The following is a 26523-nucleotide window of genomic DNA, read 5'->3' as shown; positions in this document are numbered from 1 at the left end:
GTGTGTGTGTGTGTGTGTGTGCATACTGTGAATGCATGTGCCATTGTGTTCTTCTCTGTTGAAGGACACTTGAAGGTTGTTGTATCTGCTCAGTCTGAGATGTAGGTGTAGACTTGGACTGCTCTATCCTTTGCAAGCTAATCTCTAACACCTAGGTTTTAGCCCCTGAATCCTTTTAAGGTTCAAGCTGGGCATTCTGGTCCACACTCCCTCAGTACTACAATTCCTTCTTACTCTGACGTGTAACATTTTTGATTTATCGTCTAAAGAATATAGTGTATTGTAGTTCATACAACATTGAGAGTACTCTCATAATGACCTCAGCACACCTTTTTGGAATAGTTTCAAGTTTCAAGTTTCATAGAATATTGTGAAGGTCGGAGTCCGATATCTGAACTGCAGCCAAACATCATGTATCACATGACATCGTGATTTCAGAGGCATCCCTAAAAACGCCAGCTGGATCTTGTTGCTGTTGGATGTTTGATTTGAAATAGAGGCTCTCTACTAAGCTTAGGAGTCTCACTCAAAAAGTATTCAAGCAAAGCTTTTCCTCATTTACACTACACAGATTACACAGTCCTGTAGTCTATGTTTGGTTTAAACTCTTCTGCGTTCAAGTCTAAAACTGAAAGGTGGGCTTGGTCTTGACAGCAGAGTGAGGCACGTCGTTGACAGAGAGAATGGCGGAGGATGTGGGGCTTTCGGATTTCTCTTGAGAGTTGGAATTCCTCCTGAGCTGTTCCCCCATTTGGCAGGCACTTGTGAAAACAATTCCCCAGCTTTTAGTCACTCTGCAGATCCAGTTGCCATTTCCACTTTGTCGGAGGAAGAATGACAGAGAGGCAAGCCAGATAGACACAGTTAGGCACGAAAGCAAGGTTTTTACCATGGTGGTGGTGGTGGTGTTGCTTTGTGTATTCTATGAGTGTGTTCGGTCAGAGGACTTTACAAACTCATCTTCTCCTGTGTTTTCCGCATTACAGCAGAGGTCAAAACAGTGCCTAAATGAGGAACGTAGTGTGAACATGCACCAGAGAAGGACTCCACCTCAGTGAATTCCACAGATGCTCGGGCCAGAAGAGAGATGGAAAGAAATGGAAAGAGTAAGACCTCTTCACCCCATATATATCCTTGTTTACTTACTTACTGTATTGTTTTCCTTTATGGTCAAATTGAACTGTTGGAAACTAATCAGAAACTGTTGCTTTATGAACAAAATGTTTCTATGTGCACAAAAATAACCATGATGCTTCAATTTCGCCAAATCCTAATCAGATATATCGAATCTATAACTGAATCCTGTTGTACTTTATTATACACCGACCGCTGTAGCCTCTATTTCTGTTCAAACACTACATCTGTTGTATGTAGCAGCATGACATTAGTATTAGCAGCCAATGCTTGTAAACAAACCTCCACTTCCAGACTTCAGCCGGGGCCATCGCACAACAGCAATCCAGTGAGCCAACGGAGAGCATCCTCCTGCTCCGCCCCTGAATCCCCCACCCACCTCCACGACCCCACCACCACAAGCCATGACCTCTGAACTAGAAAGCAGTCTGACCTCTATGGACTGGCTGCCCCAGCTCAGCATGCGGGCGGCCATCCAGAAGGCGGACGCTGGGCACCACCACCACCACAACGCCCACGGGCACCACCATGTCCATGGACATGCTCACGGACCGGGGAAGAAGAGCGTCCCGTTGGAGCCGGGTACCACGCTGGACCAGGAGGAGGCGGCCCAGCACCGGGACGGCAAACCCCCCTACAGCTACGCCAGCCTCATCACCTTCGCTATCAATGGCTCTCCGCGTAAGAGGATGACCCTCAGCGAGATCTACCAATGGATCTGCGATAACTTCCCCTACTACCGGGAGGCAGGCAGTGGCTGGAAGGTAGGGGGAGAGGACAAGGAGGGAGGTGGAGGGTGAAAATGTTTCCTATTAATTAGAGATTGATCTCTTATAATATACAGACTTTGGAACTGAACTGCAGCAGTAATGAGTGAGTTTATATACTGTAAGTAAGACGGGTAATTGCTCAGGCATTCCTATGGTACCCAGATCCTCGGGTATTAAGCTTCAGAGAGATGCGCAGCACAGTGAGAGTGACAGAAATCTAGCATTCCATTCAAGTGACATGATTTAATCCTTTATGTGTAGCGCTGTGTGAATCATAGTCAGTTTGACAAGTTGATTAGCTATGTTATTGGAGAAAGATAAGTTGTAGATCTATTTGGGATACTCCCCTTTTTAGGCCGTCAGTAGTGGTACAGTATATGACAGAGACAGTTATTTTCTGTGACACACTGAAGAGGCTTTCTGTATCAGAATTTACTGTAATCTCTGCAAGATTTCCTCAGTGAGTGTGAATATTTTCCCCCCCTTCCATTTTCCTTTGACAAACCTGTGTTTATTCTCTGGCTTTAATCTTCCAGACACAGCTCCTGAGCTAAATTGCATGGCAGCAGCACCAAAAAGGCTCGAGATACAAGTTGGTTTGTTCTTGTAGTGTTCTATGCTTGTTGGTGAGATACAGATACGTCCATGTTTTTTTACATTTAGACACAGGAAGGATTAGAGATATGGTCTATGTACAGTATGAGCCTCTTTTTTATATAATTCTCCCTTCATAAAGGTAGAGTTCATAATATGACATACTGTATTTGTCTCCTTACCATGTCAATTATCAATTAGCACTTACATTTTGTAATTTTTGGTGAACTATCCCTCATGGGTGGGGTATAGTAAACAAAAGGCCAATGGACTATTCTCACATCCGTACATAGACCTGTAGATGACCAATATACCCTCAGCATACATGGTACAAGCTGTAGACATTTAGCCCCGGATGTACCTGCCCAAGTGCAGACTCACAAGATGATGTGGTCGGAGCGGTGATCTGCATCAAAGAGAACGTAGCTTATTCATTACAGTCAAGGTGATTGCTATCAGCTGCACACAGTAGGAGACAGCCATGGAGCCTTACGACTGTCTGGCTGCCTTGATTTGGAGGATACGTTGTTTTTTTTCATACACACAGTCACACATGCCTTTTCATACTGTCTCCAAAAAAAGATGCAGATTCACTCACTTACTCATCTCAGTTGTTGTCTCACTCTGTCTTTCTCTGTTTCTCACACACGGACACAGTTTGTACACACACACACACACACACACACACACACACACACGGACACACACACACGCACACACACACACACACACACGCACACACACACACACACACACATACACACACACATACACACACACACATACACACACACACACACACACACACACACACACACACACACACACACACATACACAACCAGACAAGCTAGTGAGTGAGCGAGAATAAGAGAGAGCCTCCCACGCAGGTAGGCATACGTGTGCAGTCTGCAGATTACACTGGGGCAGCTCAGCAGGAGAGGAGACTGGGTAGTGGGGGAGAGGTTTACTACCCAGTACACGCACTCGTCTGCTCTGTATGATAATGTGGATGTGCGGGAAAGAGGCAGGGTTGAAACCAGGACAACAAGGCTTGCTCGCACACACACACACACACACACACACACACACACACACACACAGATGCAGACACACTCGTATCACATTTTGAATGCAGGCTGCGCATTAGCTACAGGATACACAGAGTGTAATCAGATAACTCGTCAAGGTCATAAGACGTCCGCATTTTATCAGGAAACAGGACATGTCAAGAGCTCTTGTCATTCTTGCACTCTTATCAAAAGATGTGTTGTGCCGTGCTGTGCTGTGCTGTGCTATGCTGTGCTGTGCTGTGCTGTGCTGTGCTGTGCTGTGCTATGCTGTGCTGGGCAGTATTAGCTCTTGTAAAACCGGTGTAGAGCACTGAGATATCATGAGCTCTTGAGCTTGTTATGTCATGTGAAACAGGGTTATTTAAGTGCTCTGCTGCTTCATTGGTCTGTTTTAGCAAACATTGTTATAAAATGTAGGACTGTAGGAGTAGCAATGTAGTTCTATTGAATCTACAGGTTTGTATTGAATATTGAATTGTACTTATGCTACTATATACTATCTTATAAGTCAACTGATGACTCGTTTGTCTCTGTTGTTCCTTCTTGATAGCAGACTAGGCTGCTGTCAGCAGGTATCTTCAGCACAGTAAAATATCCTGTAGTTTCTCTACCAGCCCTAGCTGCCTTTGGATACTGCTCTGCATGGATCTACTTTCCCATGCCTGGCCTTTACTGCGCCCTAACAGCCCTTTCACACCCATGTGTCCCTCCATGCCAACAGGCTAGGTCCTCACAGGGCCTATTGTACAATCAGTGTGCTGCTGAAAGGAAAGACATTTACTATCACTGTTGACTCTTGTTGGTCAATTAGATAAACGTGTTTCCCATACCGTTGCATCGATGGGATGAGGGGACACTGAGAACTGGAAGCAAGTTCAACAAACATGGTATTAACGGCATGCCACGGAGCTGGATTGCACTGAAAATGTCGAAAATGTAGGGTTTTTGTAATTGTTTAAATGACCTCCATATCATTTGATTTAACCTTCCTTATACAATACCAGGTTAAGTCTCATTGTGATGCAAAGTCTCCTTTACAAGACAGACCAGGATCTCTAGCTACCATCCTACCATAATGTCTGTTTAGTTACATACAGTAGATGTGCCTTGTGGGCTGCATTAACCCCTGTGCCCTGCCTGACCTGACCTTGTAGACAGCGGCTAGCCCTTGTTAGCCAGCTAATTTCCTATGCATTAGTGGCCCTAATGTGCAAAGGCCGCTCTGTGACGTTGGCCTTTCCATGGACGCTGTCTGTCATACTCAATGATCTCATATGAGCTAGGGTCATGGATGTTTAATGACGTTTCCTATCTTTGTGAGGAGTTAGTTAAAGATAGTTGAACTTGTTTGCATCAGTGGTTTTGGAGAAAGCCATAGTACGTCTGTAGACCTATGTGTTAGGTCTAGAGACGAGAAATCATTATAGCTTTCCCGAGGACAGTACAGTACAACAACATTCAATCTTTTTATCTTTATATTTGTGATAACGGAGGTCGATATAGTGAGTAAATGTGCTAGTGTCTAGCCTATGTGAGCATTTTTAAGATGATCATGAACTCTATGGTCCCTATAAAATGCATGATATTTTGTCAGTGACAGATTTGCTCACTTGGTATGTTTGCTCTCTGTTGCCCAGCAACGCACACATAGCTGTTACATGCATCCCAGCATCCTCTGTTAACATGTCACGCCTGTCCTGTCTGCCAGCCAGATGTGCGTGTGTGTGTGTGTGTCCACACACCTTCCTCATACCCCAAGGTCAACCTCTATGCCCAGAAACACCACTGCAGGTCTTCTGTACCTGTACCGTACCACCCTATGCCATCCTTACCTACAGTACGGTATATGCCTAACTGCAAAACTGGCCTGGAAACAGTTGTTAACTAAATGGACACATGCTCTCCATAGAGGTCTCTCAAACCTCATCCTGGGTGTAGACACTGCACTCTGTGTGTGTGTGTGTGTGTGTGTGTGTGTGTGTGTGTGTGTGTGTGTGTGTGTGCGCGCGTGTGCGTGCGTGTGTCTCACCAACTTCAATTAAAAGTGAATGATTTCTGTTGTTATATTCTAATGACAGTAGACACACGCCCAATGACATATTCCCGTCATTATTCACCCTGGGGTGTATAATTATGCCATGAGTCTAATAATAGGGTGGAGTTTCAAAGACGGTTGGAAAGCAACAATTAGAAGGCTGTCTTGTATTGTGAATAATTGGTGCAGTACATTCCATTCATACCTGTAAAATGTTAATCCCACTACATACAGTATCGAATAGAAAGGTGTGAATAAGGGATCTTCATGTGGCCATGAAGGAAAGGAGACAGGGAGAAGATGACTGGGGACATGTTCTGCATGGGTGTCATTCCATCCCTTTGCCAAGGGAACTGTAACCCACAGCTAATATTGTTATTATAACAGGTTGATTGTGATTGACCAAGAAGGATTCCAGCTGTTCCGATATCCATGATATCAGCATGGCTACCTCATCACTTTCACATGCAAAATGTATACATACACCATAACCACTCTACAGGATATTGTAGCTTTTTTAAAACATGTTTTGTTTTAGTAATGAAAACGTTACTAGTCCAATGGAAGGATTCTGACAATAATGGATCATTGTGTTCCTACTACTACGTAGTAATAGGAACAGTATTGTTATTGGTGATATACTTATTATTATTATTATTTTCCTGGCTTTGGTCAAATAACTCAAAAAGTCCCAGACCAAAAATGCTATGAATTTGCATGCCACAACTAGAGAGCATCCGTAACTATGGCAGAAGGAATGACCATGATTAGACCATAGGTGGCGCTATAATAACCAAAAGTAAATAGTTAACTTCAGAATGCTGGCATTTCCACACCTTTGGATGAACATTTATTAAACTTGGTAGGCTACGGAGAAAATGAAAAAAAATTGGCTCAGAATGTTTTTATGCTCTGAGAATTTGCCCTGCTACGTCAATATTTATGGAAGTCGACAGGCTGATAGAGGGCACTACAATGTGTTACTATGTCGAAGCAGAAGATATATTAAAAAAAAAAGGACATTACAGATGTTTGACATTTTCAATGTTTGAAATTTTTGAAATTTACGTCTGTGACGTAATGACGCTTCTTTTGGCGTGGGCACAACACAACACGTGCCCACCCTCCTCCATCTTTTATGAATACGAGAGGACAGAGGATAGATGTTAAGGTAATGAAATTACGTGATTTTATATACATTTGGCCATTGTCCATATAATGTTTCATAAATAACTGTCTAGACTGTCATGGAATGTTCATGTTCAAACAATAACACATGCAACGTATTTTGGTCGAAGGACCTATTTAGTGTTTAGGGTGGAAGCAGTGAGGTAAGGCCAGGTACATTTTTTTGCTTTAGGATGTGTGTTTACTTTATCATTTATGCTACTTTCCTTTGCTCTTGATTTGTTGATAACATTTACTTTCTCTTGCTGTGTTATTTCCTGCCCATGTTAATCACTGCATTTCATTTTTGGATATGTGTGCCACTAACTTTTGATGGGCTGATTCTTACTTTGTAAAAGAATGCACTGCCTGTACTTTCCCTAATTTATGAATGTACATAGCCATTTGCACTTGATATGTTGAAAACATTTACTTTCTTGAATGCTCCTTGTTGTTTTTTCTCTTGCTGCTTTATTTCCTGCCCATGTTCATTACTACATTTTCCTAACTAAAAGCACATTTCCCCCTTTCTAGTGACTCTTTATTTGATGTTGCTTCACTCATTCACTAACCTTGTCATTGCCTCTATGCTGTATATTGATTCCATTCAGCTTAACATTATATATCGTTCACAAATAGCCTACACAGACAACTTTACTCTGGTTCATATCACTTAACACATGACCGCTTTACCTGATTCAGTCAGATGGGGGTGGCATACTATGCTAGGCTTGCAGAATATAGTGTAAGCACATTATAAGTAGTGAAATGCTTGACATAAACTATACAACATGGTCATTAAGTGGGAAAAGGTTAATCCACAATGCATTTTCGTATTTACGCTTAGTGTATATTATCATCCTAGCATAGTAGCCTATGTATATCAAGCCATAATTAGGTGACTGGTACCTTACAGGCCTGTGGTCCTAGGGTACTTCATAATATCATAGCTTAGTATATCATGAGTTCAACTTGGCCCATATTAGGTGAGTGGTCTACCCCCCTGTCTGTAGGTCTACCCCCTATCTGTCAATCTACAACCTGTCTGTAGATTGACAGATCATCCAGGCCCTGAACACAGCAAAGACCTAGGTTCTGGGCCCTGGACAGTCTGGACGGATTGATAGCAGCTGCTGGATTGAAAAAAAAATCAGGTGTAGTGCTGAGGCACAAATGTGTACATTTCAAGCCTGCAAACTGCGACACTTTAAATGAATGTGCAATAACACTATGTGCAATATGACAACCCTAGTCGTCTTATCTGTACAGTATAGTATAGTGGATAGTGTACATAGCCTTTATTTATGTAAACCAGCTCCTTTCCCTTCTTGTTTTTTTTCTTGTTTTTTCTTTCCTAGCACCAGGGGAGCCACCCCTCCCAAATGTCGTTGTTTGGTACCTGTACTATAGCAATGACAATAAAGACCATTCATTCATTCATTCATTCATTCATTCATTCATTCATTCATTCATTCATTCATTCATCTACCCTGTGTCTGTCAATCTCACCCCATTTATGGTTATGGGGGCATATCCGTAGGAACACGCCCCATTGCCGCTTGCGGTTATATTTTCTGGTTGTTTTTGTTATCCTTATGCTGCTACACTTCTCAAAACCCCAACTGGATTGCTAGCTTTGATAAGCCAGCCAGGTAGAGATGTATTTAATTGGTTGGCATGTCAATCATATTAGACCATGCATTCCTGAACTATCAATAGTGATAATATAGTGTCCTTAACTACGGGAATAGTGTTATGAACTACTTTTTTAGTAAGTAAGTACCGTAAGTAGCCTTGTGAATCGATGATTCTCCAGCCTAACGGCCCTTAGGGCAGGAGCCTCTCTCCTGTTTCCGTAGTGTGAGGCGGCTTGATGTACAAGTACACCCCCTGGACGTGACGCTGGGTCTTACCCCCAATCCAACTCTTAATGCTGAGTGCCAAGCAAGGAGGCATCGGGTACCATTTTTATAGTCTTTGGTATGACTCGGCCGGGGATCGAACTCACAACCTCACAATCTCTGGGCGGACACTCTAACTGCAAGGCCACTGAGCTGGTTAACTACTTTTATAGGCGAAGGGCATAAACTATAAAAAACATGAAAAATTAGGGGTAAACCTGTTGTATAAAAGCAATAACACACTCATGGGTGCGCTTTCTCTGGAATATTGCCATAGCCTATGATCACATTACAGCCGTTCTGATATCCACAATATATATATAGCACACCCTCTTGTGTGTTATTGCTTAAGCATGTTTTACCAAAAACCAATGGAAGACAATAGACCCTAAATTAGCATTTTTGATAGGTCATTTAAAATGTTTATTTAAAAATGCTATCAATTAGCGGTTAGTGACAATGCCCAGATAAACAGAACCAAAGTGTTGATAGAAGTCTGTCCTTTCAGAGTAACAAAATAAGTGATTTTGTAATTTGGGTGAACTATCCCTTCAAGTTCAACCTACAGACTACACACTGAAATATTTACAAGCTGAGGATAATTTGCAATGGCACATCCTGTACTTTGTGGCTCTATGTCCTCTTTGTCTGTGTAGAGACGTGTCGTTGTGCGCATAGCTCTTTGCTCATTAGGTCCCTAGAGACAGAAGCTCCAGTTCTATCTCCTGAAATCCCTCTGTGGCCATCAGTCACACAGCACAACTTCACTTATGGCTGACTTAGAGTTCTTCACTGAGGGGGATGGGGCTGGGTCCTTCACCATCAAATGAAATGAATATGTATTGGGCTGTGTTTGAAGCAGTGACTTGTATTCAAACCCTCCCCCTCTTCATACAGTGTCTGTCTGTCTGAGTGTCAGTGTCTCAATGCTCAGATGCCCCAGTGATGTTTAGATACCAACAATGTCTGTCCTCATCCCCCACCCTTGTGTTTTCCTGTATTTCCCCTCTATCTATCTATCTATCTATCTATCTATCTATCTATTTATCTATCTATCTATCCACCTATCCTCTCCTCTCCTCTCTGACACGCCTCTCCTTCCTCTCAGTCTCTTCCATTGCCTGAAAACCTAGACCTATCAAAAATGCTAATTTCTTAAGAAACAAAAATGTCTGTCCTCATCCTTCACTCTTCTCTTTTCCTGTTTTTCCCCGCTATCTTTCTATCTATCTATCTACCTACCTATCTATCTATCTATCTATCTATCTATCTATCTATCTATCTATCTATCTATCTATATCCTCTTCTTGCCTCTCTGGCACTCCTCTCCTTCCTCTCAGTCTCTCCATTGCCTTTTTCTCTTTCTCCCCCCCAGCCTCCCCCTCTCTCTCTCTGGCAACATGCCCTGGGCTGTAGGACAAATCTCCTGACACTCCAGTACGGTTACAGTAGAATAAGAGACATTTGTGAATACTGCTGACTCTTACTCTTTCTGAGGGAGCTCTGCCAAGCCTGAGAGATACACCACTCATCTTCTCTCACCTGACACCACCCTTTGACCTCTCCACTTTCTCCACTCACCTCACTCTGACCTACATCACAATCTCTGTCTGGCCTGATCATTAACTTTGACCCAGGATTTCAACACTATGTACTGTGGAACATCACTGTGTACTGTGGAACATCTTACTACGCAATACTTTCCTCCACATGTCTCACTGTGGCTGTGGATGATTTAATCTGCACTCTGACTTACATCCCCAGCTTTTACCTTTCATTGATCTCTCTCTGAACTCTTTCTCCACTCTATCTCCACCATAGCCCTATAAACCTATACCTCCAGTGCTTTGCACTCATGATGACCTTCGTCTATATGCCCTGCAACCGTCACACCCATCTGGGTTAATGTCCTCTGCCATTTCAGTATGTCCCCCTTTGGCCTATATAATCGCCATCTGCAGACATAAGCTCCCATATAACCTCTCTCTCTCTCTCTCTCTCTCTCTCTCTCTCTCTCTCTCTCTCTCTCTCTCTCTCTCTCTCTCTCTCTCTCTGTCTCTCTCTGTCTCTCTCTTTTTCTCCCCTCCTCACTCCCTCCCCAGTAGTGTTCCAAAAACCCACATTTTAAAAGTCACTCATGCTTAATCAGCATATGTGTTATGTAACAGCCTGCATCCCATTCCAGCACTAAATAACGATAGCCAATAGTCATGATAATATCAACATGAGGCCAATCTCTAAATCCCTTTTTAACCAAAGAATTGAACCGCTCCCCTAACCAGGAGAAAAAAAGCACACACACAACACCTCGGTCGCACAGTATGACGCCTTTCACTGAGATTCGTTTAGCACTGGGCAGCAGCATGGTCACAGCTGGGCCCAATAAGCTCATTAATCACTAAATGCCATCAAACGAGTGGGCGGACGCGGCGTCGAGCAGCGAATCGCATTATCTCAGTTCATGTCGCAACCACTCAGTGCATTATTTGCCTTCTCACAGTTTTAATGGCGAAAATCAGCCCGTTTACTGAGAGAAGCACTGTCTCTGTCTTAGTGACGGTCTTAACAGGGGTCTCTGTGGATGAACTGTACAGCTGGGGTCTTACAGTAGCTGGTGAACAGGCCTCTTTGTGGAGATGATGTGGTGTGTCTGTCAGCAGTGTACATCTGTCCTCTGTTGGACCATGAGGTCATCCGTCCGAGGAGACAAAGAAGTAGTCTTTTAGTGTGAGGGATCTGGTGGGTTTTTGACTCTGTGTGTTTGTGTGTGTTGTGTGTGTGTGTGTGTGTGTGTGTGTGTGTGTGTGTGTGTGCACGCATGCGTATGTTGGGATCAAGGTTCTTCTGGCCTGTATATACTATAGGATGCCATAAATACGATTATAGGGATGTCTTTGCCAGACAGTCACTGTTTGCCTATGCTTTATTCTCAAGTATATGAACAGTCTTCTCTTCACTCTTCTCTTGTCATCCTTGTACTCCTTTATCTCCTCCAGGATTTCACTATAAAACAAGAGGGAAAGGTAGAGAGAGATAGATGGAGGCTGAATAGAAATATTGAGGAAGGAGAGAGTAAAGGATAGTGAGAAAGAGATATGAAGAGAGGGAACAAGGGGGGAGGGAGACAGAGAAAAAAATAGAGAGGTTTCCATCTTATAGTATTCATTAGGAGCAGATGAGTGGATGAGGCCTGAGGGGACCAGGTTCATGTGAGGCCAGATGCTTCTGATCCTCCTCTCTCACCACTATGGTATAGCTACAGCCTCCTCTCTCACCACTATGGTATAGCTACAGCCTCCTCTCTCACCACTATGGTATAGCTACAGCCTCCTCTCTCACCACTATGGTATAGCTACAGCCTCCTCTCTCACCACTATGGTATAGGTACAGCCTCCTCTCTCACCACTATGGTATAGCTACAGCCTCCTCTCTCACCACTATGGTATAGGTACAGCCTCCCACATCTCAACATAAACGCATGCGCACGCACACACACACACACACGCACGCACGCACGCACGCACGCACGCACGCACGCACGCACGCACGCACGCACACACACACACACACACACACACACACACACACACACACACACACACACACACACACACACAGAGGCTGTTGCTGCTACAGTAGCTCCAGGGGTTCCCTATATTATTACTATTATAATACTTAGTGATGACAGCCAGGGTAAATCACTCATGTCACAAAAGCAATGTCTCCATTGCACAAAAGACAACACAAGGACATTTATGAACAGGTGCCTCAATATGAGTGGTACTGTTGTTTCATCAAAAGTGAACATTGATTTTTCCAAACTGTGCAGGCATAGTGATTGTCATGTTGTCCTGTTTATTTTGTCCATGCCTAACACCCCTTCTCTCACACTCTACACTCTCTCTCTCCACTCTCTCCTCTCTCTTTCCCCCCTCCTCTCCTTCTCCTTATAGAATTCAATACGGCATAATCTGTCCCTGAACAAGTGTTTTCTCAAAGTGCCTCGTTCCAAAGACGACCCTGGAAAAGTAAGTATTTCTGTCCTCTTTTGAAACACAATATGGTTCAATAGTTGTTGCCTCATTTTCATGTGCTTATGCAAACGTCCTCATGCACTCAACCTGGTGCTATCCTCACACTCTTAAAAAGTTGTTTGTAGGTACCTAGACCACTGTGCTGAATACCTAATGCCAGTTTTGCTGATATTGATTCTGCTGAAGGAATAAGTAATAATGTGATACATAGAGTGATGAATAATAAGTACAGTACATGTAGGTACGGTATACAGTTTCAGATGCTAGGCCACCCATTGTGTTTGCATCAGTTGTGTTGGATAGCTCCCTCCCCCACTTTCCCCTCCCTTTATCCCTCCCCTGCCCTCCCTCCCCCCTAAAGAAGTCCTCCTCAGCAAAGCCAGAGGAAAAGTGTGCTTTTAGATAAGTTGCATAATTTCTTAGCATCTTGAGATACCAAACCCATACACAGCTGTCTGGATTTGAAGCTGAAGTGCAATTGCTGTGGCAGGGAAGTCAGTTTTAGCGTGGCGATATAGTTCTGGTTTGTGTTTAGCCTAATACATGGTCAATCAAATAAAGTGTATAATAATGTTTCTGTAGTTTTAATGCTTAGTGTATGTAATAGTTATGCACTATTTTGATGGTGCCCCAGTTTCACATTGTTTTCCACAAGCTCCATTCTTTTTTTTTTTACCAATTTCAGTGAAAGTTTCTCTCATCTGTTGGGATTTGTGAACCATTGAAAAATGAATTAAGAGGAAAGAAACTCTAAATAATTGAACTCGACTCCTAGGCTGAGGCCTGTAGGCTGGCACAAAGAGAGCTACTCCCCTGATTAGCTCTACTTGGACCTGACCAAAACCTTAACTTTCACCATGGCTCAAACCAATCAATAAAATTGTGTGTGTGTGTGGGGAGGGGGAACCACTGTCTGCAATGAGGCAATGCATCTCTTCTGTTATACACCACGAAGGGCACCTTAGAGACATGAGGGTAACTAAATCATGTATGTACTCTTATTACACCGCCCAGTGTTGTGAGTCTGAGAGAGGGAGAGAGCAAGAAGGAAGAATGGAGAGAAAGCGGGCATAAGAGAGAGAAAGCCCTATATGAACCTGTTGTAAATTTGTCTGAAGCTTTGGACTTCCTACAAAGAGTGCGAGAAAGAGAGAGTGGGAGGAATAAGAAACAAGAAAAGGAGGATACAATGGCTATAGAATCATTGATTTACTCCACTCTCCATGTCTTTGTTGCTGTTGGGCGCTACTTTGTTGTCGAGCTATTTCATCAGAGAATTTTATAATAGAAAGGAAGAGGTAGTGCATAGTTAAGAAATAAGCATGTAGAAAACCAATTGGTCACTGATATTGCTATGTTTCAGAAGGTATAGACTATGTGTGTTTTCTTTTAATATATATATATATATATATATATATATATATACGTATATATATTTTTTGAATTATATATAAAATTACAGAATTTCAGAAAAGCTGTCTTTGTAATCCCCTTTAGGTTTGGTTTTGAGGAGGTCAGTCCAATGCTGTGATGTTGATGTATTTGTTGTGGTCTCCAGGGGTCCTACTGGGCCATAGACATCAACCCTAAAGAGGACACAATACCCACCAGGCCAAAGAAGAGGCCACGTTCTGGAGAGAGGGTGAGTACTGAACTGGACCTATGGGACACTTCTCCCTACACTCCCTGGACTTTCACCATGTCTCCTCGGCTCGCTGCCCTGCGGATGGAGCAGTGAAGGCTGGTGGAGGTATACATCAGAAGACGGGCTCATTGTAATGCATGGAATGGAATACCATTCCTCATTCCATTCCATGCATTACAATGAACCCGTGTTTCACGACCAACTGGTAGAGCTTGACAGGGTCAATGCTGGTCACCTTCACAAAGTATGTTTCCAGCTGGTCAGCTGCACCCACAAGCACTGATAAGAAATACTGACCATGTGCATACATACAGTATAACAGGAAGCACATTCAAGGTATTAACTAGAGAGAGACATGGGGAGAAGCTAATTTGGCAGATTGTACATATTAATAGAAATTGAGGGACCAAATGCTTTTTCGTATTGTTATGCTGATAGACCTGCAGTATGAAGCTACTAAATGTACTGTTACTGAGCAAAGTTACGAGGCATCTGTAATGATGTTACAAAAGCTCCAAACAATAGATTTTGCCATACCTACTATACAAAAAAACACTGTACCTACTGTATGAACTTCCTTACCGAGGTAGAGACACCTCCTGCTGAGTCAAGCTGGGATTGAGGGGCAGGTAGCTCCCTCCAGGATCTGCACTTTTGTACCTTTGGTTGTTATCCGGCCATCATAAATCATGTGGAGACTAAACATGGCTTTATTCAAATCCTGTAGCACGGTTATACAGACTAGCCACAGGAAGCATTCGCAGTCTGTACCAACCTACAGGATAGACATTGAAATTATGATTTAATGTAATGAAAAATAAGAGTCTCTGGCCCTTCAGGAATTATTTGTACACCACTGGTGTTCAATGACCTGAGCACCTGACTGAACACAGTGATGCAGCTGGCTGAGCACCAAACAGCAGCACACCCCAGACCCCCCCCCCATACCCCACTCTGCATCTGCCTCTGCATCTACCTCTGCCTTGGCCTTACACATCACCAGGGAAACCAACCAGGCATGGAGCGACAAAGTGCACAATCACTGCTGCTCAATGGGGAGAAGGAGAGAAAGGTAGGGAGAAGCGGGGGAGGAAGGGGAAGGAAGGGTAGAGGGAGAGAATGTGTGAGAGGGAAAGAGAGAGAAAAAAAGAAAAAGACAGAGTGGTGAGAGAATGCAGAGGGGAGGCAGAGAGAGAGAGAAAGATAGAGAGAGAAAGAGAGAGAGAAAAAGAGAGAGAGAGACGAAGAAGAGACAGGGAGGGAGAGTGAGTGAGACGAGGGGGAGTATTCTCGGCTTCTGTTCCAGTTAATTACCACACTAGGCCCTAGGCTGCCATTAGACATATTTTCTTCATATTTTTTTATTATAAACATTAATTAATTCAGAGCCTTCTCGTTTCTCCTTACATGTGAGCCCTTCGACCCTTTTATTATGCTTCGGCTACATTGCTGGCAGACATGCTGGAGTCAGTGTGGCTCACAGATTGCACTGTGTTTTACACACTTGGAAATTAACTGTACTTGTCTTACACTGACAAACATTTTACCCTATTATATTGTATTTGTTTAACCTTAGTCCACACAGCTGTTAAGTTTTGGTTTCCAATTGTATATCAATGGCATACACATATCCTAGTCATTGTTTAAAATAAGGTGATTAGTCTATGTAATAACTGTTCCTCTGGTGTATAAGTCTATTAGGGCTAATCGTCTTGTGTTCATTCATACACACTACAATACAAAACAATACAATACAATAAAATAGTTTGTGTGTCACCATATTCTCTTTTCACCATACTCTCTGTCTGTCTTCATCTCTTGCTCTACGTCTTTCCTCCTGCCTGCCCCTACGTTCATCCAACTCTCTTTACTCAAGCCTTCCCTTCATTCATATAAGTACCTCTGTCAGGAAACCTGCAACCTTTTCCTTTCCTTTGGAGTTTATCATAAATTAAAGATGGCATTGTTGCAAACCAATCCTCTTACAGTAAGCAGTTTTGGGAGACAGGCAAGCTGGGGCAGTCTTAAAAACACTGAAAGCTATGAGAGAAAAGTGTCTGGGTTCTTTGTGTGTGTGTCATCTACTGTCGACCTTCAAATGATTTCTTAGAGACCCCTAAGAAAAGACTGTTCTCTTCAGGTGGAATCCTAACTCGAGATCTGTGTGCGTAACTCAGACAAATCTTGCATTGACGTCAATTGGAAATCTGTGCAATGATTTGACTTAAACAATTCCACCCTTCATGCACAAATGGGTCTGAATCAAAGAGAGCAAGTAAGATCCTCTTTGGTTAGACCTAATTTAGGTCTGGGAAACTAGCCCAGTGTGACCCTCTCTCCTCTCCTCTCCTCTCCTCTAGGCCTCCACCCCCTATAGCCTGGAATCAGAGTCGCTGCGAATGGACTGTATCATGTCTGGAGGAGCCTCTCCCACTCTGGCAATCAACACTGTAACTAAAAAGGTACTAGAGGTACTAGGTACAAGAGTGATCTACGATTTATACAACTGTAAGATTTGTAGTTCTGACGTAAGGCAATGGATGCAAACCCTCGATCCCAGCCTAGCTTTGGCATGATGAAACAGTTGTTTTTGTGATGATGTAATCTACATTTGTTTCCCATAACTGCTATTCATTGGACTCAATATGACTCAGAGAGATGTTTTCAAGGTATCAAGACAAACAATTAAATTGTATAGGCCTACAGCGATACTCCTCTCATTGGTTTACTTTCCCTCTAGATTCCAAACTTGTATTTTTTATGGCCAAAGCTCAACTGTTCTTTCCTCCCTTGAGTTTTCATTAGCCTACTAATGCGAAACAAACCCTACAACTGCATATGCAGCTCTCATTTCGAGCGGCAGTACAGATTGTTTTGACAGTAGCCAGGCTGTCTCTTCACATGAGGGTCAGGGATCAAGTGACCGTAAAGACCTCTGCCCTGCCCGACTGTCTGATCTGTATCATACTCCCCCCCTGACGTACAATACACGACCTGGAGTTTAACCTTTACCAAAGAAAGATTTGTCCCAGAGCGTCCCTGCCAGACTGCAGCAGCTATCACCTGTCTGTGTGAGACTGGAATTAGCCCTAGCCAAGAGCCATGGTTAGGACTTATTATAGTCTGCATATGTTTTTCCCAATCGTTCAAAACACGTTTCCTGAAAGTATAGCTCAATTTCTCAAAACTAAACACAAAACTGAAAAGAGTTCACTGTTGAAATACCATGAAATAAAGCACTGTGGAGATAACGTCTGCCATCTTTGTTTCCAGGTAGCGCTGTATAACACAGAGCCGGAGGGCACAGACAGCCCACGGAGCAGCCTTAACAACAGCCTGTCAGACCAGAGCCTGGCCTCCGTCAACCTCAACAGTGTAGGCAGCAGCAGTGTGCACAGCTACACACCGGTAGGTAGTCTTTTAAGTGGTAGTTTCATCCCCCAGCAGCAAGAGGCCAAAACAGTATAGTATCCACTCCTTAACCAGCTAAAACTCTCTAAGTATGTGGATTGTATATGTGCACTGGCCTTTAGCTGGGTCACTTCTATTAAAATGAGACCATAGTGGTGGTGCTCCTGAGTTAATCAGTAAAGTCAAGAAACCTAAACATATTACCATATAGGACAACCAGGAAAACCCTCTGAGAATCATAGTGGAAATCTCTCTTGGTAGCTTTGGCTCTAGCCTCGCTACCGTACTCTGGTGTGTTCAGGCTTTAGTCTTGGATCAGAGTGAGCAGTTTGTCCCAGTCACTGTTTACTGGCTCTTGACTTATGTGGTAATTGCGGCAATGCTGTGTGTGTGGCTCTGTTATTGTTTGTGTCTGCGGCTGCGGCTGCGTGACGCAGCTACGGCTCACACAACCCCTGACCTCTTTCAGGACACACACTCACACACACACACACACACACACACACACACACACACACACACACACACACACACACACACACACAGTTTATTTAAACCAAGACTCTCCTGTGGTGTCTACTGTCTCAGTGCCTTCAGTGTTGGCCAGACTTGATCCACTATATACCAGGGGCCAAATTTGGCCAGGGATTAGAGTTGAAATTATGTAGCCATTATGTGCCATTTTAATAGATCAATCTCAAACCTTGTGAGAAGAAAATATTCCTCTATGTTTTGTAATTGTTCAAAGCCTACATTTTGGCCCAGACATCTCTAGTTAGTATCACAGAGAAAACCCTATATAATCCCAATGTTCCTGAGGTAAAGAGCTCCAGAGCTCATTTGCGGCCAGTCATGTGAGATCAGGGTTAGTTCCACTTCATTTGCCCACACAGGTGATGACGGTCTCATGTTTGAAGGTGATTACTTGTGGCGTTGCATGCTGAAATCGTAGAAGCCACCCCACTGAGGTAGCTAGATGGAAAGGGCCACTGGCGGTGTCGCTTTTTGTTGGATCAACTTCTGATGGCGCCACAGTGATTGCCCCCCCCCCCCCCCTCTCAGTTATCTATTTGCAAAATGCTTTTAATGATGGAGAAAGTACAATGTATGTTGTATCCACAATTTGGATATGCCTTTATACTTTATAGAGTATACACTGTGTTTAGTGTAATACATTATGTAGAGTAGTTTGTGATCCCCCTCAGTTGAAAGAGTGCAAAAGGCAAGATTTGATTGGATCTAGTATACAGTCAAGAAAATATCTCTCCTTCTCCATGTTTCCTTCTCTGTCTCTCTTTTCTACTTTATTTCATGTTATACATCTCTCTGTTCTTCTTCTTCTCTCTGTAGGTCAGTAGTCACTCAGAGCCCTCATCCCAGTCTCTGAGTCTACAGCAGCAGCCTCCTCCCCCTCCTCCTCCTCAGCCCCAGTACAGTGTGTCGGAGCGGGACAAGCAGCTCCTCTTCTCTGACTTCGAGGACCTCAGTGCCTCCTTCCGTAGTCTCTACAAGTCTGTCTTTGAACAGGCTTTCAGCCAACAAGGTTGGTCTCAGCCCTCTGGAGAAAGAGCACCAGTGCAACAGACCTGGGTTCAGATAATGCAAAAAATTCAAACACTTGAGTGTTTGGTTGAGCCTGCCTGGTGGGTGGAGTTTGCACTTTTGGGACTATTTGATTTGTACCATTGTGCCAATCACTCCTCAATCAATCAATCACAACGACGAAGTGTTTGAACGATTTTTGAATACTCTTTGAGATTTCATCTGCAGTGCAACATAAACCACTTGTGAGAATCATGGATGATACTGTAAAATATGGCTTTATACAGCTTATGATAAAGCTCGAATTATATTCTTAACATACTTATAAATGAAAGAATGAGACAGCTTTATCAGGAGGATGTAAGTCTCTTTGAACACATTGTTTTAGGCTCTAACGTCTAGGACATTAATGACTGAACTGACAAGCTAAAACCACATTTATGTGTATTCCTATTGTTGTTATTTGCACAAACAAATAATCCGTTGTTTATATCTATAATGTATGTGTTGCTTAGTCAAATGAGCAAGGGCAATTAAGAAGAATTCTGTTGAAACAAAAACCACAGTCACACTTGAGTGGAGCAAAGTGCAGTGGGTCTGTGGCTTTGATATTCCCTAATTAGATTGACTCCAACTATTCAGAGGCTTCTCACTAATTGCTTCCTGAAGCTTCCTGTTGGGTCACCAGGCCTCTTCCCGCATGTATTAGAGTCTAGGATCTCTCACTCCTGGAATCATGTATTAGAGTCTAGGATCTCTCACTCCTGGAATCATGTATTAGAGTCTAGGATCTCTCATTCCTGGAATCATGTATTACAGTCTAGGATCTCTCACTCCTGGAATCATGTATTAGAGTCTAGGATCTCTCATTCCTGGAATCATGTATTAGAGTCTAGGATCTCTCACTCCTGGAATCATGTATTACAGTCTAGGATCTCTCATTCCTGGAATCATGTATTAGAGTCTAGAATCTCTCACTCCTGGAATCGATGTACTCTGTCGATCGCCTCAGCCACTGTTGCCTGAATTCAACTTCCTCAACCTCCTTTTGCTCCGTATGTTCAGATATTGGTAAAGACTCTTTTGGGTAACAGTTAATGATAACTGTCATGAATAAGCATTATAAGCATTAACTATAACTATTTATAAATAGTCAACCTACTATAAAACAAGTATTCCAGTATTTATAAACATAAACATTTCTAAGCATTTCTAATCCTCATGAATAATCATAAGCATCATACATATTTATAAACCTGTGTAAAAAGCTGTAAAACGTATTGTAACCCTACTTTGTAACGTGGTAACTTTTGTTTCTCTTTCTTTGAAAATCCCTTATGTTGCATGTCGAAATATCACATGCCTATTGTTTTTGAAGGTAAAGAGCAAAGACATGGGTCTGCAGTGCCCCACCACACAGACAGGCAGAGCCAAGCTTTTTACCTCGCGTGATGCTAACTGAAATGCAGGAGGCTGAAATGCAGTGAGTCACCCAAACAGCAGAGCGCCTTGCCTCCCTAGAAAACCACAGTGTCTAGACCACAGTAGATTTCGACTGACTCAGGGTTTGTGTCCCAATAGTCTAAAATGGCCTCCTGTCCTTGTCCCACTTTCCTTTATCGCCGCTGTTATTATTATTTTTTGTAATTATTATTCTTATATATTTTTTTTTAAAGTATTATTATTTAAATTGTTATCACTCTAGCTCATTCAGAACCGTGCTGCTGCAGGAAAGGGCAGTAGGAGAGGAAGCTGCTTTACGACATTGGGATGCATCCACAGAGCATTAGTTAGGATTCGAGGTGTGACAAAACCATATACAGTGCCTGCGTAGGTAATGGGACAGTGACAGTTTTTTTCTTCTTTTGGCTCTACACTCCAAAAGTTGGATTTTTAAAACAAACAACAAATTACTATGATGTTAAAGTAGAGATTCCCAGCTTGTATTTGATGGTATTTCTGTACGTATTGGTTTCACCATTCAGAAATTATAACACTTTTTATGCAAAATCCACCTTTTTTTGGGTAACCAAAAGTCAATTGGCTTGACAGGTGTTTCTGTGTGTCTGCGTCACTAGGTTTGTTACACCATCATTTGTGCAGTCATAAGAGAACACTCAATGTCTAGTATAGATTCTAGGCTTCACGTTTGCCTTTGGAGTCTGTTATTCGTGTCTGTCAACATGACGACCAGAGAAATGTCAATGAAATTCAGGAAGCCAATGTGAGGCTGAAATAATATGAATAAATGTTTCAGAAACAAACCAAAACTTCTTTAAAACCGTAAGCCTATCAAAATCAACAGTTTGGAACATCATTAAAAGGAAAGAAGGCACCGGTGAGCTCAGAAATCGCAAACGGCCTGGTAGGCCAAGGAAGACTTCTACAGTGGCTGACTGAAGAATACTAATCATGATGAAGAGAACCCCCAAAACAACTGTCCCACACATCTGGAAAACCCTCCAGTATGTAGGAGTGAACGTGTCAGAGACGACCATCCACAGAAGACACCGGCAGACCTGCAGAGGCTACACTGCAAGGTGCAAACAAGTGAATCACAAAAACAAGATGGCCAGGTTGGGTTTGCTAAAAAAAAGTGCCTAAAAGCCTGCAGAGAAAAATGTCTTGTGGACTGATGAGACAAAGATGAACATGTACAAGAGTGATTGCAAGAGTGAAATGTGGAGAAACGGCATAATATATGAAATAATGGTGGAGGGAGATGTTATGGCATGTGTGTTTCCACTGGAACTGGCTTCACCATGCAGCAGGACCATGACCAAAACATATAGGGCCGGTTTCACAGACAAGGCTTAAGCCTAATCCTAGACTAAAAAACATCTTCAATGGAGATTTTACATTGAAAGTGTGATTTAGTCCAGGACTAGGCTTAAGCCTTGTCTCTGAAACCGGCCCCTAGAGTTTTTTTAGGGCCGAAAAAAGTAAAGTTGTTGTCGCAGCAGTACAGGCCAGGCAGAGCATCACCAGAGAAGATACCCAGCGTCTGGTGGGGTCAGTGGTTCACAGACTTCAGGCAGTTATGGCATTGGACATTATGATAAGTATGTCACAATGTGTTGTAGGACTTTGTTGGAGACTGACCATGATGTCTGTCTCTTTGTCTCTCTGCCCTGCAGGTCTCATGGGTATGCCCACTGAGTCGAGCCAGCAACCCCGGGTCTCCTGCTCCTACCAGCACTCCCCTGGTGGGGGCAGCGGGGGCAGTGCCCATCCCCACCCCCACGGTCACCAACATAACCACAGTCACAACCACAACCAGACCCACCACCCCCACCTCACCCAACACCTCTCCCCCCATACCACACATAACCAACACCCTACTCATAACCAACACCAACCCCATCAACATGGGCAGCACTCCTCCCAACACACACAGCATCCCCATCACAGCCAGCATCCCAACACTCAGCAGCAGCAACAGCACCCAAACCAGTCCCTGATGCCCTGCACCAGTACAGGTAAGATATAATATAATGTATATGCCATTTAGCTGACACTTCTATCCAAAGCGACTTACATTGCAGTGAGGGCCTACATTTTTCAGTATATATGCAGGAATCGAACCCACAACCTAAGCGTTGTTAGCGCGATGCTCTACCAACTGAGCCACAGAGGACCACACAGTAGTGTATATTTTGCTTGTAAATGTTTACATGCATACTGTATATATGTATATATGTGTGTGTGTATATATGTATATATATACAGTATATAGTATAGTATTATTCATATAATCTATGGAGCAACAGTCGACGTGTCCCACACACACACCTATTAGCTATCATCACCATGCTTTACAGGGCGTAACTGTCTCTGAACTGCTTGGAGTTCTCGCTCTCGTTATTTGCCCATTCTTTGTTTTTCATATGTCTGCAGCACTCTCAGCTCAGAGGATAGCCCTATACAAACCAACACATTATTATTATCTGGGTTAGTTCCCTCTCTCAACAGTGCCTGGGATGAATGAAATCAATCTCCTTTCTTTGATCCACAGCTTCAAATGGGTGGTCATTTGCTTTGCGTTAAAAGCTCAAAATCTCTCCCCCTGACGACTTGTGAGAAACTGTGGCCATCTTGTGATCGGCTGCATCTCTGCAGCTGGCAGAAGCACTAGCTCTGTTAGTTCTGATAACAGCTAAGAATTCATGATTTGTGAAGCATTTCTGTGGGTTTATGGAGGCTTCACAGTCTTAAAAGTAGTCATTTTGTTTAAAGTGGTAGCCATGTTTTGTTATGGACCTCTTTGCTCCCTGCCCTGAAATAAACCTGTGGGAAACTCTAACGTGTGTGTCTGCAGGTCTGACTGCTGACTGGTACCCCAACCTGGACTGGCTGAAAGAGAGCTGTCGCATAGCCAGCAGTTACAACTGGGCCGACGTGGACCTCTCTCCCTTCCAAGGTTCCACAAACCACCTTTGATCGTCCCTTTTTCTTGTAATGAATGGAATTACATTGTCCATTTGTAGTTTTTCTGCATTTATAGAGACAGTTGAAATTAGAGAGGGTAATGGCCAAAGTAGGATGACAGGATAGAAAAAGCAGGAAACCCTGATACCAGTGTCATTCTTTTCATCATTTTCTCTTCTTTAAAAAAAATATAAATCACATATTACAAAATAATAACATGTACAAAATCAGACACCAGTATCATGAGCTCATAACTGATAGGACTTGGTAGATGTAAACAACATAACGTAAACTAGATGGGGATAATAGCTTAAACATGCTGTTTTATCAGATCTGTGAAGGGAGGGCAGTGAATCAGAGTGGATGAGAGGTGACAGCTTTAAGTTGAATGCTGTATTCACATGGCTCCTTAAAGTTCTAAAAGCCCAAATGTTTGCATTATGCAAATAAATATGAACTCTACTGTAAGTTAAGAAGTCAAGTCCACCTACGTCTCTCCAAATATGCGTGACTACGTGTAAATGATTACTACGTGTAAATGATTCATGTATTTCCCAGTCCCTCTTCTTCTGTTCCATTCTCCCTAACCACAGCCAACATTCTGTATATGTGTGATTGTGTGAATAAAAGTCATCACACAAAGCTTTGCATGTACACATGATTGATGACAGTGTAGGTTGTTTGATTGAAAAAGAAAAGAACGCACACCGCAGAAAACTTAGGCGAGGTGCTGGCGACAGAGCAGAATACTATTGAATGAAGTAGAAGCCGCACTGACAAAGGCTACGGCCGAAACCGTTGTCAATTAAAACACTCTACACTTTTGCATCTGGAACTAGAGTGTGCGGCTTCTACTTCATTCAAGTGTGTAGATTGTTTGGACACAACTCTTCTCCCACGGCGCTTGACCCTGTTGACAGAGGAGCCAAGCCGCTACTGCATAACGCCTTCCTCTGCTGCCCTCCTCCACCATTCTCGCCTTTTCTCTCAATACCTCTCTCATTCTGCCTCTTGAAAATATACTTTTCATCCTGACCTTTTCAGATGTATTGTAGACTAACTAGGGCAAGGTGCTTTTAACTAGAGTTTTGAAAGTAAAATGAAAAGAGCCCAGTGGATAAGACATGTATTGTATGTATGTGTGTGTGTGCGTGTGTGTGTGTGTGTGTGTGTGTGTGTGTGTGTGTGTGTGTGTGTGTGTGTGTGTCTGACAGGACTGAAGGAGAGCATGAGGCAGGCGGAGCTGAACAACTGGTCACTAGACCCAGGCCAGATGGCAGACCTGTGCTCCTCCATCAACCAGTTCTTCACGCGCACCGGGGTTATCCCACCACAGGGGGCAATGCAGCAGCCTGCCCCACCCCTGCACCCTCCTGCCCTCCTAGGCCCTATGCACCCGAGCAAGGCTAGCCAGCACAGCCAGCACAATCAACACATCAACACAGGTCAGTGGCTCCTTGGGACAGGTTCCAATATCTGATACTGTACCTGCAGCTCTCGTAACTTCCTTCCTTCACTCCCTCTGGACACGTACCACAACCGGATACATGCAGCTCTCCTAACTTAGGCTGTTCTGAAATCATTTGAATCGGTTGGAGCCCTGCTCTCACCAATCGTATACAGATAGCTGATGATCTCAAAAACGGAAGTATGGTTATCTAATGCAGCCAAGGACATCATGCATCATACTACTATGTCGTAGCAGTAGTACTAGTATTGTTATATATTGTGCACGTTTTGCTTTGTGTGCCCGTACCACAGACTTGTTTGACCCCAGTAATGTTTGAACTCCTAGAACCTATATACATTGGTTTTTCCTCCTGTAGGGAATCTGTACATGGACTCCAGACAGAACATGTCCTCTTTGATGGGACCCCCGGGTTACCCCCACTTGCCCCCCATGAGCACTGCAGGCCCCACCATGACAGGTACTCTCATAGCAGACACAGGGCACAGTATATTCTCAATGACAGTGGAGTAGACGTGTGTGTGTGTGTGTGTGTGTGTGTGTGTATATATATATGTGAGAGAGAGTCCCAACATTGCTCTCCCTTCTCCCCCTCAGGGCACCATGCCCAGATGAACCAGCAGCAGCAGCACATGATGCCACCCGGGCACTTCCAGATGAGTCGTCTGCCCGCCGATGACATCCAGGATGACTTTGACTGGGACTCCATCGTCTAAACCCTCTCTGAAGAGAATAGAGGAAGAGAGGGAAAGAAAGAGGGAGAGGAGAGGAGAGGTATTGATCTAGCTATAGCCTGCCCTGTGTACCCCGTGGAGAAAGAAGAGACATTTCAGGAGAGAGGAATAGCGATCTTTTTATACAAGAGTATAGAAAGTCACGTTCAAGACAATCATACATAGTGACACAAGTGAATTTTTTAGATGTTCATGTTTGTGTCAAGAAAAAAATGTACATTTTGAAACTATTTGAATTGTCTCGTCTCAGTGTTCCAGTGCCAACAGGTTTATGAGTTACCGAATATTGTGAAAGTGATGGTGAAGTATTTTTTAACTGTGTATTTTCTTTTCTTTTTTTTCCACTGAAGAGTTTAAGCTTAATCTAGTGTTTGTGATCACACATACAGTACCAGTCATGAGCAACCCCACTGAACTGAACTGAATGGACACGAATGGAAAGTTCTGGCTAGTTGGCTAGTTCTACCACTACAATTTTTTTTTACTGTGGATTCATGCCATATATTCCAGTATTTTAACTATTCTCCCTGTAGCTCCTCTAAGAGTTCTCAAGAAGCAGGCTTCTATTTCTTCTGATAATAATACATT

At 43.2% G+C, this 26523-nt stretch overlaps 1 protein-coding gene across 1 annotated transcript; it reads left to right on the top strand.

The window, feature by feature from the left end:
• Positions 1-1538: 1538 nt before the first annotated feature.
• LOC308161255 (forkhead box protein J3-like) lies at positions 1539-25917 on the top strand (the record flags this gene model as incomplete). Its single annotated transcript, XM_080535244.1, has 11 exons — positions 1539-1898; positions 12627-12701; positions 14266-14349; positions 16713-16814; positions 17626-17760; positions 19114-19306; positions 22443-22784; positions 23624-23725; positions 24948-25178; positions 25560-25661; positions 25799-25917. 11 exons carry the CDS (start codon positions 1539-1541, stop codon positions 25915-25917), a joined length of 1845 nt encoding a protein of 614 aa, XP_080391370.1.
• Between the last annotated feature and the right edge of the window lie 606 nt (positions 25918-26523).

The sequence above is a fragment of the Nansenia antarctica genome (assembly GCF_963989245.1).
Source record: "Nansenia antarctica genome assembly, chromosome: 6".
NCBI classification, from domain to species: domain Eukaryota; kingdom Metazoa; phylum Chordata; class Actinopteri; order Argentiniformes; family Microstomatidae; genus Nansenia; species Nansenia antarctica.
This window is presented reverse-complemented; position numbering and strand designations above follow the sequence as displayed.